Source organism: Prionailurus viverrinus, chromosome A1 (genome assembly GCF_022837055.1).
Source record: "Prionailurus viverrinus isolate Anna chromosome A1, UM_Priviv_1.0, whole genome shotgun sequence".
Lineage (NCBI taxonomy): Eukaryota > Metazoa > Chordata > Mammalia > Carnivora > Felidae > Prionailurus > Prionailurus viverrinus.
This window is the reverse complement of record NC_062561.1, coordinates 25,405,290-25,419,103: the sequence shown is the minus strand read 5'-3', so window position 1 is coordinate 25,419,103 and position 13,814 is coordinate 25,405,290. Positions and strand designations below refer to the sequence as shown.

Sequence of the window (13,814 nt, the reverse complement as noted above, 5' to 3'; positions counted from 1 at the left end):
CAGGCGTTAGGACTTAGATAGAGCTTTTCAGGGGAACACAATTTAACTCATAACATTGGCATCACTTGGGTTTTTTATTTCTTCTTGAGTCAGTTTTAGTGAATTATATTTTCCCGGGACATTGTTCGTTTTAGGTAAATTTTCAAATTTATTGTCCTAAAATTGCTGTCATGTAGTGTTAAAAAAAGAAAAAAACCCTCTATTGCCTCTATAGTTATGACCTTGTCTTCATTCTTTTTATTGTGACTCTCTTCTCTCTCTCTCTTTTTTTCCTGGATAAACCTTGCTCGAAGATTTGCCGATTTTACTAGTCTTTCCAGAAAACCAGCTTTTGGTTTGCTTCTTCTATCACTTTGTTTTCCATTGTATCAGTTTTTAGTCTTACTAGGATCATTTACATGCTCCTGTCGGTTTTCCATATTACTCTATTTTATTTTTCTAATTCCTTGAATTGAATATTGAGCTTGTTGGTTTTCCTCCTCCTTAATACACGCCTTTAAAGCTATAGCACTTCTTGCAAAATACTGTTTTAGCTGTTTCCCATGCATGTAGATGTTAACCGTGAGTTTCACTCTAAACATGTTCCAACTTCCAGTATGATCTCTCCTTTGACACCTATGTTATTTACAAGTATGTCTTCAAATTTGCAAATGCACGGGGTGCTTTTGGAGATGTTGTTTATTATTACTAAATATTTATTATTAAATATTTACTTATTTATTATTTATTATTAAAATTCACGGGGGTAAGAGAGCATAGTGTATGTGGCATCAGCTCATGGGAGAGGATAGTGTTTGCTGGGACTTGCTTAGTGGCCCAGTTGTGTCATCAATTACCGCAGCTGTTTCACATGTAGCTATTTCTTTGAGAAGGACCCATGCCCTGGTCTTGTGTTCCCATCTGGGCATTAAAACCCACGCTCCTGGATTATCAGGATGCGCCGTTCTCCCACCTCTTGCTCTCCCCTCCCCAGCACCCAGCGACCCCCTGCCTCCCGCTTCCCACACTTGCGCTCTCGTCGTACCCTTCTGGCGTTCAGTTTCTCTATTTGTGGTGTTGATCATTTCTCTTACTTTCTTACACACTCTGTGTTTCTGACGCTTTGTACATTTCATCTACATTTCCCAGATGTTTGCAGCCGGAAGGCTTTTGGGGTCATCTAGTGTCCCACCCCACTCTAATTGGAACTCAGGTTGGTGGTTCTCCAGTTAGCATTATTGTTTTTTACATGATTATTTATATATTTTTGAGAGAGAGAGAGAGAGAGGGAGGGAGGGACGGAGAGAATATGCAAGCATGGGCACACTGAGGACGGGCAGAGAGAGGAGACACGGAATCCCAAGCAGGCTCCGCACTGTCAGCGCAGAGCCCGACGAGGGGCTCGAACTCGTGAACCATGAGATCATGACCTGAGCCGAAACCAAGAGTTGGATGCTCAACTGACAAAGCCACCCAGGCGCCCCACCAACTATTATCTTTGACGATGAAGACCCGTTTGTTCAAGAAAGCTTACAGCAGAATGCCCACATCTAAGGCGATGAAAGAAAACGATACAGTTGCCTGAGGAGCTGGGGCGGAGGGCTCCTGAGGGCATCCGAGTGAAAACCAGTCTGTGAGGTGACAAAGATCTGCAAACCGACTCCAACCCCACACCCAGCACTGTGCTGAACACTTTACCTCCACAGCTCGAGGACTCTGCAAGGTAGGCACCTTCATGATCTCCCTTGAAGACGAGGCTAAATGACTCGTCCCGTGAGAGGAGAGCCAGAGTTCAGGAATCTGCCCCTTGCTTGCCTCCAACCAGTAAGCTCCCGGCCACTTCCCACATTTAGTCTGCAAATCACTGCTCTTTTCTTTTCCATCCTGAAACGGGTGCTTTGTAAAGACATCCGGGGTTGGTTTGTTCCTGATGGCCTGTAAGAAGCTTCTAGACATTGCTCATGGGAGAGGATGTTTGTAGTTTAGGTCTTAGTTTCAAACGCCCCCTGAAAGCCAGACTTTCTTGAGAGGCTTTCTGCCTGTCAAATCCAATGGTCACGTAATGACATTTTCCTAGTGATGAAGACCCCACGGGCAAAGCAAAATCTCTGACACAGAGGAGAAATTGTCACATTTTCTCTCACTGGGAATTATATAGTAAGCGGCTTATCTAAAAGCCTAAATCTCATCACCATTTGCCTGGGGACAGGGTATGAGAGTAGGAGCTAAAAGTTAGGACAGAAGGGACTACATCTCAGGCCCTCCCTTCAGTTCTACTAGAGAGGAAACTGCCTCACGGGCAGGGCCCTGTGCTATGAGAGAACGGCTGTCTGTCCCTGAGCTCTCTCTCTGTGGCCGTCTGTCCCTGAGCTCTCCCTGTAACCATCTGCCTCTGAGCTCTCTCCCTGTGGCTGTCCATCCCTGAGCTGTTGTGGCGGCCATCCGTCCCTCAGCTGTGCCCCCTGTAGCTGTCTGTCCCTCAGTTCTCCCTGCAGCTGTCCGTCCCTGAGCTGTCCCTGGGGCCATCTCTCCCTGAGCTGTCTCCCTGTGGCCGTCCATCCCTGAGCTGTCTCTGTGGCCATCTGTCCCTGAGCGCTCCCTGCCTGCTGTGGAGCTGCTGGCTCCTGGGCTGGCCGGGCTGGCCCCTGCCTGAACACGAGCACACACTTCCAAACAGTGCTACCTGACTCAGCAAGCTACCTGGAATTTATTGCTCATTTGAAAAAAACAAAAAAAACAGCCAGATGTTCCACTCCTCATGGGCCTTTTGGGCAGCCCCATGTCGTGGGGTGGATTAGGAAGGGACCTCTGCTTAGATCACTTAGTGGGAAACTTCCCCTTGGCTGCAAGGATATTTAGACAGACGCTGCAGGAGTAAAACTCTGAGGCAGGACAGGACAGGGATTGTGGGAAACATGGGGTTCGCCAGCCCAGCTGGAGTAAGAAGCCAAGGAAGGTTTCACTGATATGTTGGAAGTGAGGAAGCTGGAACCTTCTGAGGGCTTCCAACATCCTTACCATTCACTGCTTGGTACAACCTGGAGAGCCCCCCGGCTTTCCCTCAATTTCTCCGTCCACAGGAGTTCTGGCTGCTCCACTGACTTCCTTCTTCACATAGGCCCAAGAGATGAAGGGAGACTGAACTTTCCATTCCTTCTCTGGAGGCTCAAAGAGTCATACCTTGGTTGACAGTATCGGTTTCCAGTTCTTTCCCACTTTTGCCACAAGGTGAAGCAACCCTCGTCATTTTAAGATGTTCGGCTTCTTATCCTCTTAGTGAAAACTGCTTTCATTTTCCTTTGGACACACAGCAGAAATGCGTTTCCCAGTTCTCTCGCATCTAGGTGGGGTCATGTGACTTGTTTGGTGAGTAGAATTTAAGCCTAGACCTTGACTTCACTCCTGTCCACGCAACAGGATACAAAGGACTCCAAGATGGCGGAGACCCACCAGAAAGGAGCCCAGAGCCCCCAGAGCCAGCCTTGGAGGAGAGCCCCTCAAGAGAGCTATGAGACTTGAGTCAGACGTGACATGAGCAAGCAACATGCATCCGGTTATAAACCTGTTAGCTTTGGGAACTATTTGTTTCAGCGGGTAATGAGCATTGCTCTGAGTAATACAGGCTCTGGGTCCTCGTGAGAGTTATTTACATTTTTGGGGGTCCCACTTTCTTCGACTGGAAAGTGAAGATAGTTAATACCATACCTATCCCATGAGACTGTTGGGAAAAGCGAAGTTTACCTTACACGTAGAAGTGCTTTATAACCTGCACAGTGTTACACAAATGTTAGGTTCCATTAGGCTTGAGTTCTCCAGTTTAGTAAATAGTAACATGGCAGTTACTCAGTTGCTCAGGCCAGAATTCTCAGACACATCCTCTCAACTTCTTTTTCTCTCACATCCTGCTTCCAATTTAACAGGAAGCCTTTTTGAGTCTTTCTTCAAAAAACAGCCCAAATCAGACTGCTTTCCACCACCTCTGCTGCCATTGCCCTAGTTGAGATGCCCGTCGTCTTTCACCCAAATTAACGCCCCGGCTCTCAGCTGAACTTCCTGCGTCTATTAACTTGCCTTGTTAAATCTATTCTCCATACACAGCCGGAAAGATGCTTCTACGGCGTAAGTCAGATGATGTTCCTCCCCTGCTCCAGATCGTCTCATGACTTCATATCATCCTTAGGATAAAATCTCCAGTCTTACTCTGACTCACCAGGCTCTACCCGAACAGGGCATCTGAGCCCATTTCCCATCCTCCTCACTTGCTCACAGCTGTCCTTGAGGAAAGGCCTCAGGACCTTTGCAACGCTTTGCTCCGCCCCTCATTTCATGCATGCCTAGACTCAAATGGGACTTCCCCAGCTGCCTTATACTTATCAGAACAACTCTCCGCTCAGGCCAACAACTCATGAGCCCCTGAGGCTACTTCATCCGTGGTTCCTAACAATACCTGACATAGCACTGACCAGGATTGTTGTGCATTGGCTGTCTCCTCAACTGGAACAGAAGTTCCGTGGGCACAGGACCTTTGTTTTGCTCACCCTTCTATCTCCAGCACCGAGAAGAGGACCTGGGCATAGTAGATTCTCACTTTGTATGTTCAGAAGGCATAAAGTCTATCACATCTTCCTAATGCCCCCTTCAGCGCCTCTTTTTTTGAGCTTCAGACCTGATTGCTAGCTCACTCTGAGGGACTGCACTATTTTGAGATGTTTCACTTGTGTGCGGTATCCGTATAGTATGATACACATTTTTATAACTGTACTGTGTAGGTGCTTTTTTTAAAAAAAAAAATAGGCTTTATTTTTTTAGAGCAGGGCACAGCAAAACCGAGCAGAAAGTACAGAGATTCCCATATGTCTTTTGTCCCTAACACATGCACAGCCTCCCCCACTACCTACACCCGGCACCCACTGTCCGTTATCGTCAATAAACCTGCATCGGCACATCACTACCGCCCAGAGTCCATAGGTACGTTAGGGCCCGCTCTTGCTGTTGGACATTCTTTGGGTTTGGAAGAGGTATCACGGCGTGTATCCATCACACTGTGTCGTTTTTACTGCCCTAAAAATCCTCTGTGCTCCTTTGATTCATCCTTCCTTTTAAACTTCTGGCAACTACCGATCTTTATACTGTTTCTCTAGTTTTGTCTTTTCTAAAATGTCATATAGTTAGAATGCTACATATCTTTTCAGGTAAGTCTCCTTGACCTAGTAACATGAATTTCAATTTCCTCCACGTCTTTTTATGGCTTGGGAGCTCATCTCTTTTTAGCACTGAGTAAATATTCCATTGTATGGACGTACCACAGTTTACTTATCCAATCCTCATGGGATGGCTTTTTGTTTTGTGCTTTTTGTGTTTGTTTGGCAGAGTAATGATTTTATTTTAGAACATCGTTGCGGAAAACATGTTCTGATGAGGTATAATCTTATCTTTCATTTTCTTTTCAAATTTTCATTTAAATCCAGTTAGTTGCCATACAGTGCGATATTGGTTTCAGGGCTAGAATTCAGTGATTCATCACTTACATACAACACCCAAGGCTCATCATAACAAGTGCCCTCCATAATACCCATCACCCATAGAACCCATCCCCCACCCCCCTCCCTCCATCAACCTTCAGTTTGTTCTCCATCTTTAAGAGTTTCTTATGGTTTGTTTCCCTCTCACTCTCTTTTTTAAATCTGCCTCTCATATGTTCGTCTTTTTCTTAAATTCCACATATGAGGAGTGAAATCAGATGGTATTTGTCATTCTCCAGCTGACTTATTTTGCTTAGCATAATACACTCTAGCTCCATTTATGTCATTGCAAATGACGAGATTTCATTCTTTTTGATGGCTGAGTAATATTCCATCGTAGATGTATACTACATCTTTATCCATTCATCAGCCGATGGACATTTGGGCTCTTTCCACAGTTTGGCTATTGTTGATAGTGCTGCTATAAACCTCAGGGTGCGTGTATACCTTTGAATCAGTATTTTTATATCCTTTGAGTAAATACCTAGTAGTGCAATTGCTGGGTCGTAGGGTAGTTCTATTTTTAGCTTTTTGAGGAATCTCCATACCGTTTTCCAGAGTGGACGCACCAGTTTGCAATCCCAGCAACAGTGTCAGCGGGTTCCTCTTTCTCCACAACCTTGCCAACATCTGTTGTTTTCTGTGTTGTTAATTTTAGTCATTCTGACAGGTGAGAGGTGGTATCTCATGGTTTTGATTTGTATTTCCCTGATGATGAGTGATGTTGAGCATCTTTTCACGTGCCTGTTACTCATCTGTATGTCTTCTTTAGAAAAATGTCTACATGTCTTCTGCCCATTTTTTCACTGGATTATTTGGTTTTTTTGGGTGTTGAGTATGAAAACTCATACTCAACAATTTATGGATTTTGGATACTAACCTTTTGTCAGATATGTCATTTGAAAATATCTTCTCTCGTTCTGTAGACTGTCTTTTAGTTTTGTGGGTTGTTTCCTTCACTATGCTGAAGCTTTTTAACTTGATGAAGTCCCAATAGTTGATTTTTGCTTTTGTTTTCCTTGCCTCCAGTGATGTGTTGAGTAAGAAGTTGCTATGGCCGATGTCAGAGGTTGCTGTCTGTGTTCTCCTCTAGGATTTTGATGGTTTCCTATCTCACATTTAGGTCTTTCCATTTTGAATTTATTTTTGTGTATAGTGTAAGAAAGCGGTCCAGTTTCATTCTTCTCCATGTAGCTGTTCAGTTTTTCCAACATTATTTATTGAAAGACTGTCTTTTTTCCATTGGATATTCTTTCCTGCTTTGTTGAGGATTAGTTGACCATATAGTTGTGGGCCCACTTCTGGGTCTTCTGTTCCACTGATCTATGTATCTGTTTTTGTGTCAGTACCATACTGTCTTGATGACTACAGCCTTGTAATACAGCTTGAAGTCCAGGATTGTAATGCCTCCAGCTTTGGTTTTCTTCTTCAAGATTGATTTGGCTATTCGTGGTCTTATCTAGTTCTATACACATTTTAGGATTGTTTATTCTAGCTCTGTGAAGAATGCTGGTGGCATTTTGACGGAGATTGCATTAAATGTGTAGATTGCTTTGAGTAGTATAGACATTTTAATAATGTCTGTTCTTCCAAACATGAGCATGGAATGTTTTCCCACTTCTTTGTGTCCTCTTCAAGTTCTTTAATAAGTGTTCTATTGTTTTAGGTATCTTATGGTTTTTGGTGTAATTCTAAATGGGATCAATTCTTTGATTTCTTTATCTGCTGCTTCATTATTGGTGTACAGAAACACAACAGATTTCTTTACATTGATTTTATATCTCATGACTTTGCTGAATTTGTGTATATTTGCAATTTTTTTGGTGGAGTCTTTTGGGTTTTCTATGTAGAGTATCATGTCATCTGCAAATAGTGAAAGCTTGACTTCTTCCTTGCCCATATGGATGCCTTTTACTTATTTTTGTTGTCTGATTGCTGAGGCTAAGGCTTCCAGGACAATGTTAAATAGTAATGGTGACAGCAGACGTCCCTGTCTTGTTCCTGACCGTAGAGGAGAAGCTCTGTTTTTCCTCATTGAGGATGATATTAACTGCAGGTCCTTTCTATATGACCTTTATGCTGATGTTGAGGTATGTTCCATCTATACCTACTTTTTATCAAGAATGGATGCTTATTCTGTCAAATGATTTTTCTGCATTTATTGAAAGGACCATATGATTCTTATACTTTCTTTTATTAATGGGGTGCATCACATTGGTTGATTTGCAAATACTGAACCATCCTGCAGCCCAGGAATAAATCCCACTTGATTGTGGTGAATAATTCTTTTAAGGTACCTTTTAAGGTACTGTTGAATTCGATTTGTTAGTATGTTGTGGAGAATTTTTGCATCCATAGTCATCAGGGATATTGGCCTGCAATTCCTTCTAGTGGGCCCTTTGTATGGCTTTGGAATCAAGGTAATGCTGGCTCCATAGAAGGAGTTTGGAAGTTTTCCTTCCATTTCTATTTTTTGGAACAATTTGAGAGGAATAGGTAATAACTCTTCTTTAAATAGCTGGTAGAATTCCCCTGGGAAGCCATTTGGCCCTGGACTTTGGTTTGTTGGACATTTTTGATTATTGATTCAATTTCTTTGCTGGTTATGGGTCTGCTCAAGTTTTCTATTTCTTCCTGTTTCATTTTTGGTGGTTAGTATGTTAATAGAAATTTGTCCATTTCTTCCAGATTGCCCAGTTTGTTGGCATATAATTTTTCATATATTCTCTTATTGTTTGTACTTTTGTGGTGTTGATTTCCTCTTTCACTTGTGATTTTACCTATTTGGGTCCTTTCTCTTTTTGAGAAGTCTGGTTTATCAATTTTATTAATTCTTTCAGAGAACCAGCTCTTAGTTTCGTTGTTCAGTTCTACTGTTTTTTTGTTTGTTTGTTTCTATATTGTTTATTTCTGCTCTAATCCTTATTATTTTCCTTCTTCTGCTGGCTTTAGGCTTTATTTACTCTTCCTTTTCTAGATCATTTAGATGTAAGGTTAGATGGTGTATTTGAGACTTCTCTTGCTTCTTGATGTAGGCCTGTATTGCAATATACTTTCCTCTTAGGACTGCCTTTGCTGCATCCCAAAGGTTTTGGATGTTGGTTTTCATTTTCATTTGCTTACATGTACTTTTTAAATTTCTTCTTTAATTTACTGGTTAACTTATTCCTTCTTTAGTAGTAGGATGTTCCTTAACCTCCATGTGTTTGTGGTCTTCCTAAATTTTTTCTTGTGGTTGACTTCAAGTTTCATAGTGTTGTGGTCTAAAAATATGCCTGGTGTGATTGCAGCCTTTTTGTACATGTTGAGGGCTGATCTGTGACCCGGCAAATGATCTATTCTGGAGAAAGTTCCATGTGCACTTGAGAAGAATGTGTATTCTTCTGCTTCAGGATGAAATGTTCTGAATATATCTGTTAAGTCCATCCACTCCGGTGTATCATTCAAAGCCATTGTTTTCTTGTTAATTTTCTGCTTAGATGATCTGTCCATTGTTGTAACTGGGGTGTTAAGGGTCCCTTACTGTTAATATATTATTATCAATGAGTTTCTTTATGTTTGTTATTAATCGATTTATATATTTGGATGCTCCTAAATTGGCTGTATAAGTATTTACAATTGTTAGATCTTCTTGATGGATAGGCCCCCTAATTATGATATAATACCTGTCTTCATGTCTTATTACAGTCTTTATTTTAAAATCTAGTTTGTCTGATATAAGTATGGCTACTCCAGCTTTCTTTTGACGTCCATTAGCATGATAGATGGTTCTCCATCCACTCACTTTCAATCTGCAAGTGTCTTTAGGTCTAAAATGAGTCTCTTATAGGCAGCATATAGATTTAAAAAAAAATCCATTCTGATACCCTATGTCTTTTGATTGGAGCATTTAGTACATTTACATTCAGAGTGATTATTGAAAGATATGAGTTTAGTGCCATTGTGTTACCTGTAAAGTTGGTATTTCTGGTGATGTTCTCTGTTCCTTTGTAGTCTTTGTTGCTTTGGTCTTTTTCCCCCCACTTAGAGAGTCCCCTTTAATATTTCTTGCAGGGCTGGTTTAGTGGGCACAAACTCCTTTAGTTTTTGTTTGTCTGGGAAACTCTCTCTCTCTCCAGCTTTGCTGGATAATGTATTCTTGGCTACATATTTTTCCCATTCAGCTTGTTGCCATTCCCTTCTGGCCTGCCAAGTTTCTGTGGACAGATTTGCTGTGAATCTGATCTGTCTTCACTTTTAGGCTAAGAATTTTTCTCTTGCTGCTTTCAGGATTCTTTCCCTGTCTGTGTGATTTGTGAATTTGACTATGATATGTCTAGGTGATAGCTGGTGTTTGTTGAATTTTTTTTTTAATGTTTATTTATTTTTGAGAGAGACAGAGACAGAATGTGAGTGGGTTAGGGGCAGAGAGAGAGGGAGGCACAGAATCCAAAGCAGGCTCCAGGTTCCGTGCTGTCAGCACAGAGAGCCTGATGCGGGGCTCAAACTCACGAACTGTGAAATCATGACCTGAGCCGAAGTCAGTAGCTCAACCGACTGAGCCACACAGGCACCCCTAGTTTTTGTTGAATTTAATGGGAGTTCTCTGTGTTTCTTGGATTTTGATGTCTGTGTTCTTCCCAGATTACAGAAGTTTTCAGCTATAATTTACTCATATAAACCCAGATTACAGAAGTTTTCAGCTGTAATTTGCTCATATAAACCTTCTGCTTCCTTTTCTCTTTCTTCATCTTCCGAGACTCCTATGATACGAATGTTATTACATTTTAAGAAGTTGCCAAGTTCCCTAAGTCTACCTTCATGATCCAATACCTTTCTTTCCCTCTTCTTTTCAGCTTCATTATATTTTATAATTTTATCTTCTGTTTCACTGATTAATTCCTCTGCTTTGTTGATCCTCACTGTTATGGCATCTATTCAGGTTTGTACCTTGGGCATAGCATTTTTAATTTTGGCCTGACTAGATAGATTTTAGTTCTTTTACCTCTGCAGTAAGAGATTCTCTAGTGTCTTCTATGCTTTTTTTTTTTTCCAAGCCCAGCTAGTATCCTTATAATTGTTGTTTTAAATTCTAATTCAGACATCTTACTTATATCTGTATTGATTAAACCCCTGGCTGGTTTCTACTTCCTGTTCTTTCTTCTGGGGTGAATTCCTCGGTCTTGTCATTTTGTCCAGAAAAAAAAAAAATCTAGATCCTAGCTGTGCTTTGGTCTGCTTGTTAAAAGAAGCTAGATCCAAAATATATATATATAATAAAAAAATAAATAATTAAACATTGAAAAATTAAAAAATAAAAATAACAAGGAAGCTAGATCCTATTTCCCCTAGAGCTGAAGCTTTGCGGCACTCTGTGATCAGTAGACTTGGTGCAGGTGAGTGGTTTGTGCTGGTCTTCTGGGGGAGGAGCCTGTTGCACTGATTCTCAGGTGGCCTTGCCCTAGTGAAGATGCACCTGCAGGGCGCAGGGGGTGGGGCTTTGTGTAGTGGCTCGGGGCTCCTTTTGGCAATACTGTTTAGCTCACTGCGGTTAGTCACTGCAGGTGGGCAAGGAATGAGATTTTTTTTTAATTTTAATTTTTAAATTTTATTTCTTTCTTCTCTTGTGGTTTTATTTTATTTTTTTAAATATGGAACTTATTGTCAAATTGGTTTCCATACAACACCCAGTGCTCATCCCAAAAGGTGCCCTCCTCAATACCCATCACCCACCCTCCCCTCCCTCCCATCCCCCATCAACCCTCAGTTTGTTCTCAGTTTTTAAGAGTCTCTTATGCTTTGGCTCTCTCCCACTCTAACCTCTTTTTTTTTTTTTTTCCTTCCCCTCCCCCATGGGTTTCTGTTAAGTTTCTCAGGATCCACATAAGAGTGAAAACATATGGTATCTGTCTTTCTCTGTATGGCTTATTTCACTTAGCATCACACTCTCCAGTTCCATCCATGTTGCTACAAAGGGCCATATTTCATTCTTTCTCATTGCCCTGTAGTACTCCATTGTGTATATAAACCACAATTTCTTTATCCATTCATCAGTTGATGGACATTTAGGCTCTTTCCATCATTTGGCTATTGTTGAAAGGGCTGCTATAAACATTGGGGTACAAGTGCCCCTATGCATCAGTACTCCTGTATCCCTTGGGTAAATTCCTAGCAGTGCTATTGCTGGGTCATAGGGCAGATCTATCTTTAATTTTTTGAGGAACCTCCACACTGTTTTCCAGAGTGGCTGCACCAGTTTGCATCGGCCCCCTCTCATCTCTGGATCAGGGAGCTTGTGCTTGCCACCCCTCAGGAAGCCCTCACAGATAAGCAAACAATCACCCCTTCTGTGTCCCTGGCTTCTGTCAGATCCCCACCTGCACTCTGTGTGTGTTTGAGCTGTCCACCTGTCAGGTGGCACAGCTTTCCTGGGTTTTCTCTCAGGCATGGCTGTGTTTCAGAACTAACTTTCGGATACCCCCGTGGGGCGGCCCAGTACTGATCCTCTGGGGGAGAGTCTCCGTGCCCTGTGGCCGGTGCTGGCTTGTCCTAGAAAGTGGTTGCGTGACTGTGCGGTGGCTCGGAGTTTATGGTAAATCGCAGCAGAAAGCTGGCGCCAAGGTCGCTGCCCTCGGCAGGCATCTTTGTTCCCGTGCTGGTGAATGCAGCAGCTCAGTGGTGCCCACCGGGTCTTTTGCCCGCGGAAAGGCCAGATCCCCCCTACCAAACGCACTCCCGGCATGGGCACCACTTCTCCCAGGGCAGCCCAGGGGATCCTCGGACTGAGCTTCCCACTCCTGCTGCAGCACCACCAGGGGCCACCCTGGCGATCCCGCTGACCTCTGAAACTTCAGACTCAGACCCTATAATCTGCTGTGTATAAAAGCTGGCAGGGGGCGCCTGGGTGGCTTGGTCGGTTAAGCGTCCGACTTCAGCTCAGGTCATGATCTCATGGTCCGTGAGTTCGAGTCCCGCGTCAGGCTCTGTGCTGACAGCTCAGAGCCTGGAGCCTGTTTCTGATTCTGTGTCTCCCTCTCTCTCTGCCCCTCCCCTGTTCATGCTCTGTCTCTCTCTGTCTCAAAAATAAATAAACGTTAAAAAAAAAAATTAAAAAAAAAAAGCTGGCAGTATTGGGGTGCCTGGGTGGCTCAGTCGGTTAAGCATCCGACTCGGGCTCCGGTCATGATCTCGCGGTCAGTGAGTTCAAGCCCCGCATCGGGCTCTGTGCTGACAGCTCAGAGCCTGGAGCCTGTTTCAGATTCTGTGTCTCCCTCTCTCTCTCTGACCCTCCCCTGTTCATGCTCTGTCTTTCTCTGTCTCAAAAATAAATAAACGTTAAAATAAAAAAATTTTTTTTTTTTAAAAAAAGCTGGCGGTATTTAAACCCTCTCCTTTTTCCCAGCCAACAGTTTCGGGGAAGAGTTTTCCCCGTGAAGTCCCCGGTGCATGTTTTCACTCCTCTCTCTCTCTCTCTCTTTCTTTGCTCACCTCCGCAGCACCTGCGGCTCTTTCCTCCCCCAAATCAACTCTTTGTGGTTCCTACCTTCCACAAGGTGGCCGTTTTTTGTTTTTTGTTTTTTTTTTTCTGCCTGTAGACATGCAGCTTTGTTTGCTCGGTCCTCAGATCGATTTCTTGGGAATTCAGAAAGATTTGATGTTTCTCTAGCTGTGTTTGAGGTAGGAGGCAAGCGTAGGGTGACCCTACCCATCTACCCTCTTAACTGGCCATTCTCCGGGGTTGATTTTTGTGTACATTTTAAATTTTTTAGGGGATGGACCTTTATATTATACACTTCCGTTTTCCTCCTCCCAATCTTACCCAAATGCCTAAGACGGGGCCCGAAGGGAGAAGAGTCTCAGTGAACCCTAGTAAAAGCCCCGGTTAATCTGCCCATAACCCCCACACTCAGGTGTGCCTCTGTATTTGTATTCACACTGTATATTAGTTCTGACAACTCCCCGATGTTATGTGTGTGTCTCATCCCCCCCCCCCCCCCCGCCACAAAAACCCTGCACAAAGTAACAACACCAATGCACTGCCATACTTACCTCAGACTTGCTGTGGACCCATCCCGTATCTACTTCCAATTTCTTCTTACGATAAACCACACGACGAGTTTTTTTGGCCTCTGTCACAGGCTCCTCACCTTGTGGTGGTTGTTTCCATAAGTGAAATGTGAAAGTCGACGTCTCCGCAGGTTTGGCCGTGAGGAAGTCTGGTAGAAAAGAGAAAGGAAGCCTGGATCTGTCTTTCTCAGACAGGTTGAGGGTTTGAGACATCGGCCATATTCCCCCAAGTGGCGAAGGCTGCCAGATGGTGGAAAGGGCAGGTGT

The 13,814-nt window shown here is 43.2% G+C and overlaps 1 protein-coding gene across 1 annotated transcript in view; it reads right to left on the bottom strand.

Annotated features, from left to right (window-relative positions):
- Positions 1-13,814, bottom strand: part of ERICH6B (glutamate rich 6B) — a 51,916-nt gene that overhangs the window by 5,813 nt on the left and 32,289 nt on the right. Inside the window, exon 9 of the mRNA XM_047855394.1 lies at positions 13,530-13,696. Within this exon, the coding sequence (XP_047711350.1) occupies positions 13,530-13,696 (167 nt within the window). The remainder of the gene's footprint in view (positions 1-13,529; positions 13,697-13,814) is intronic.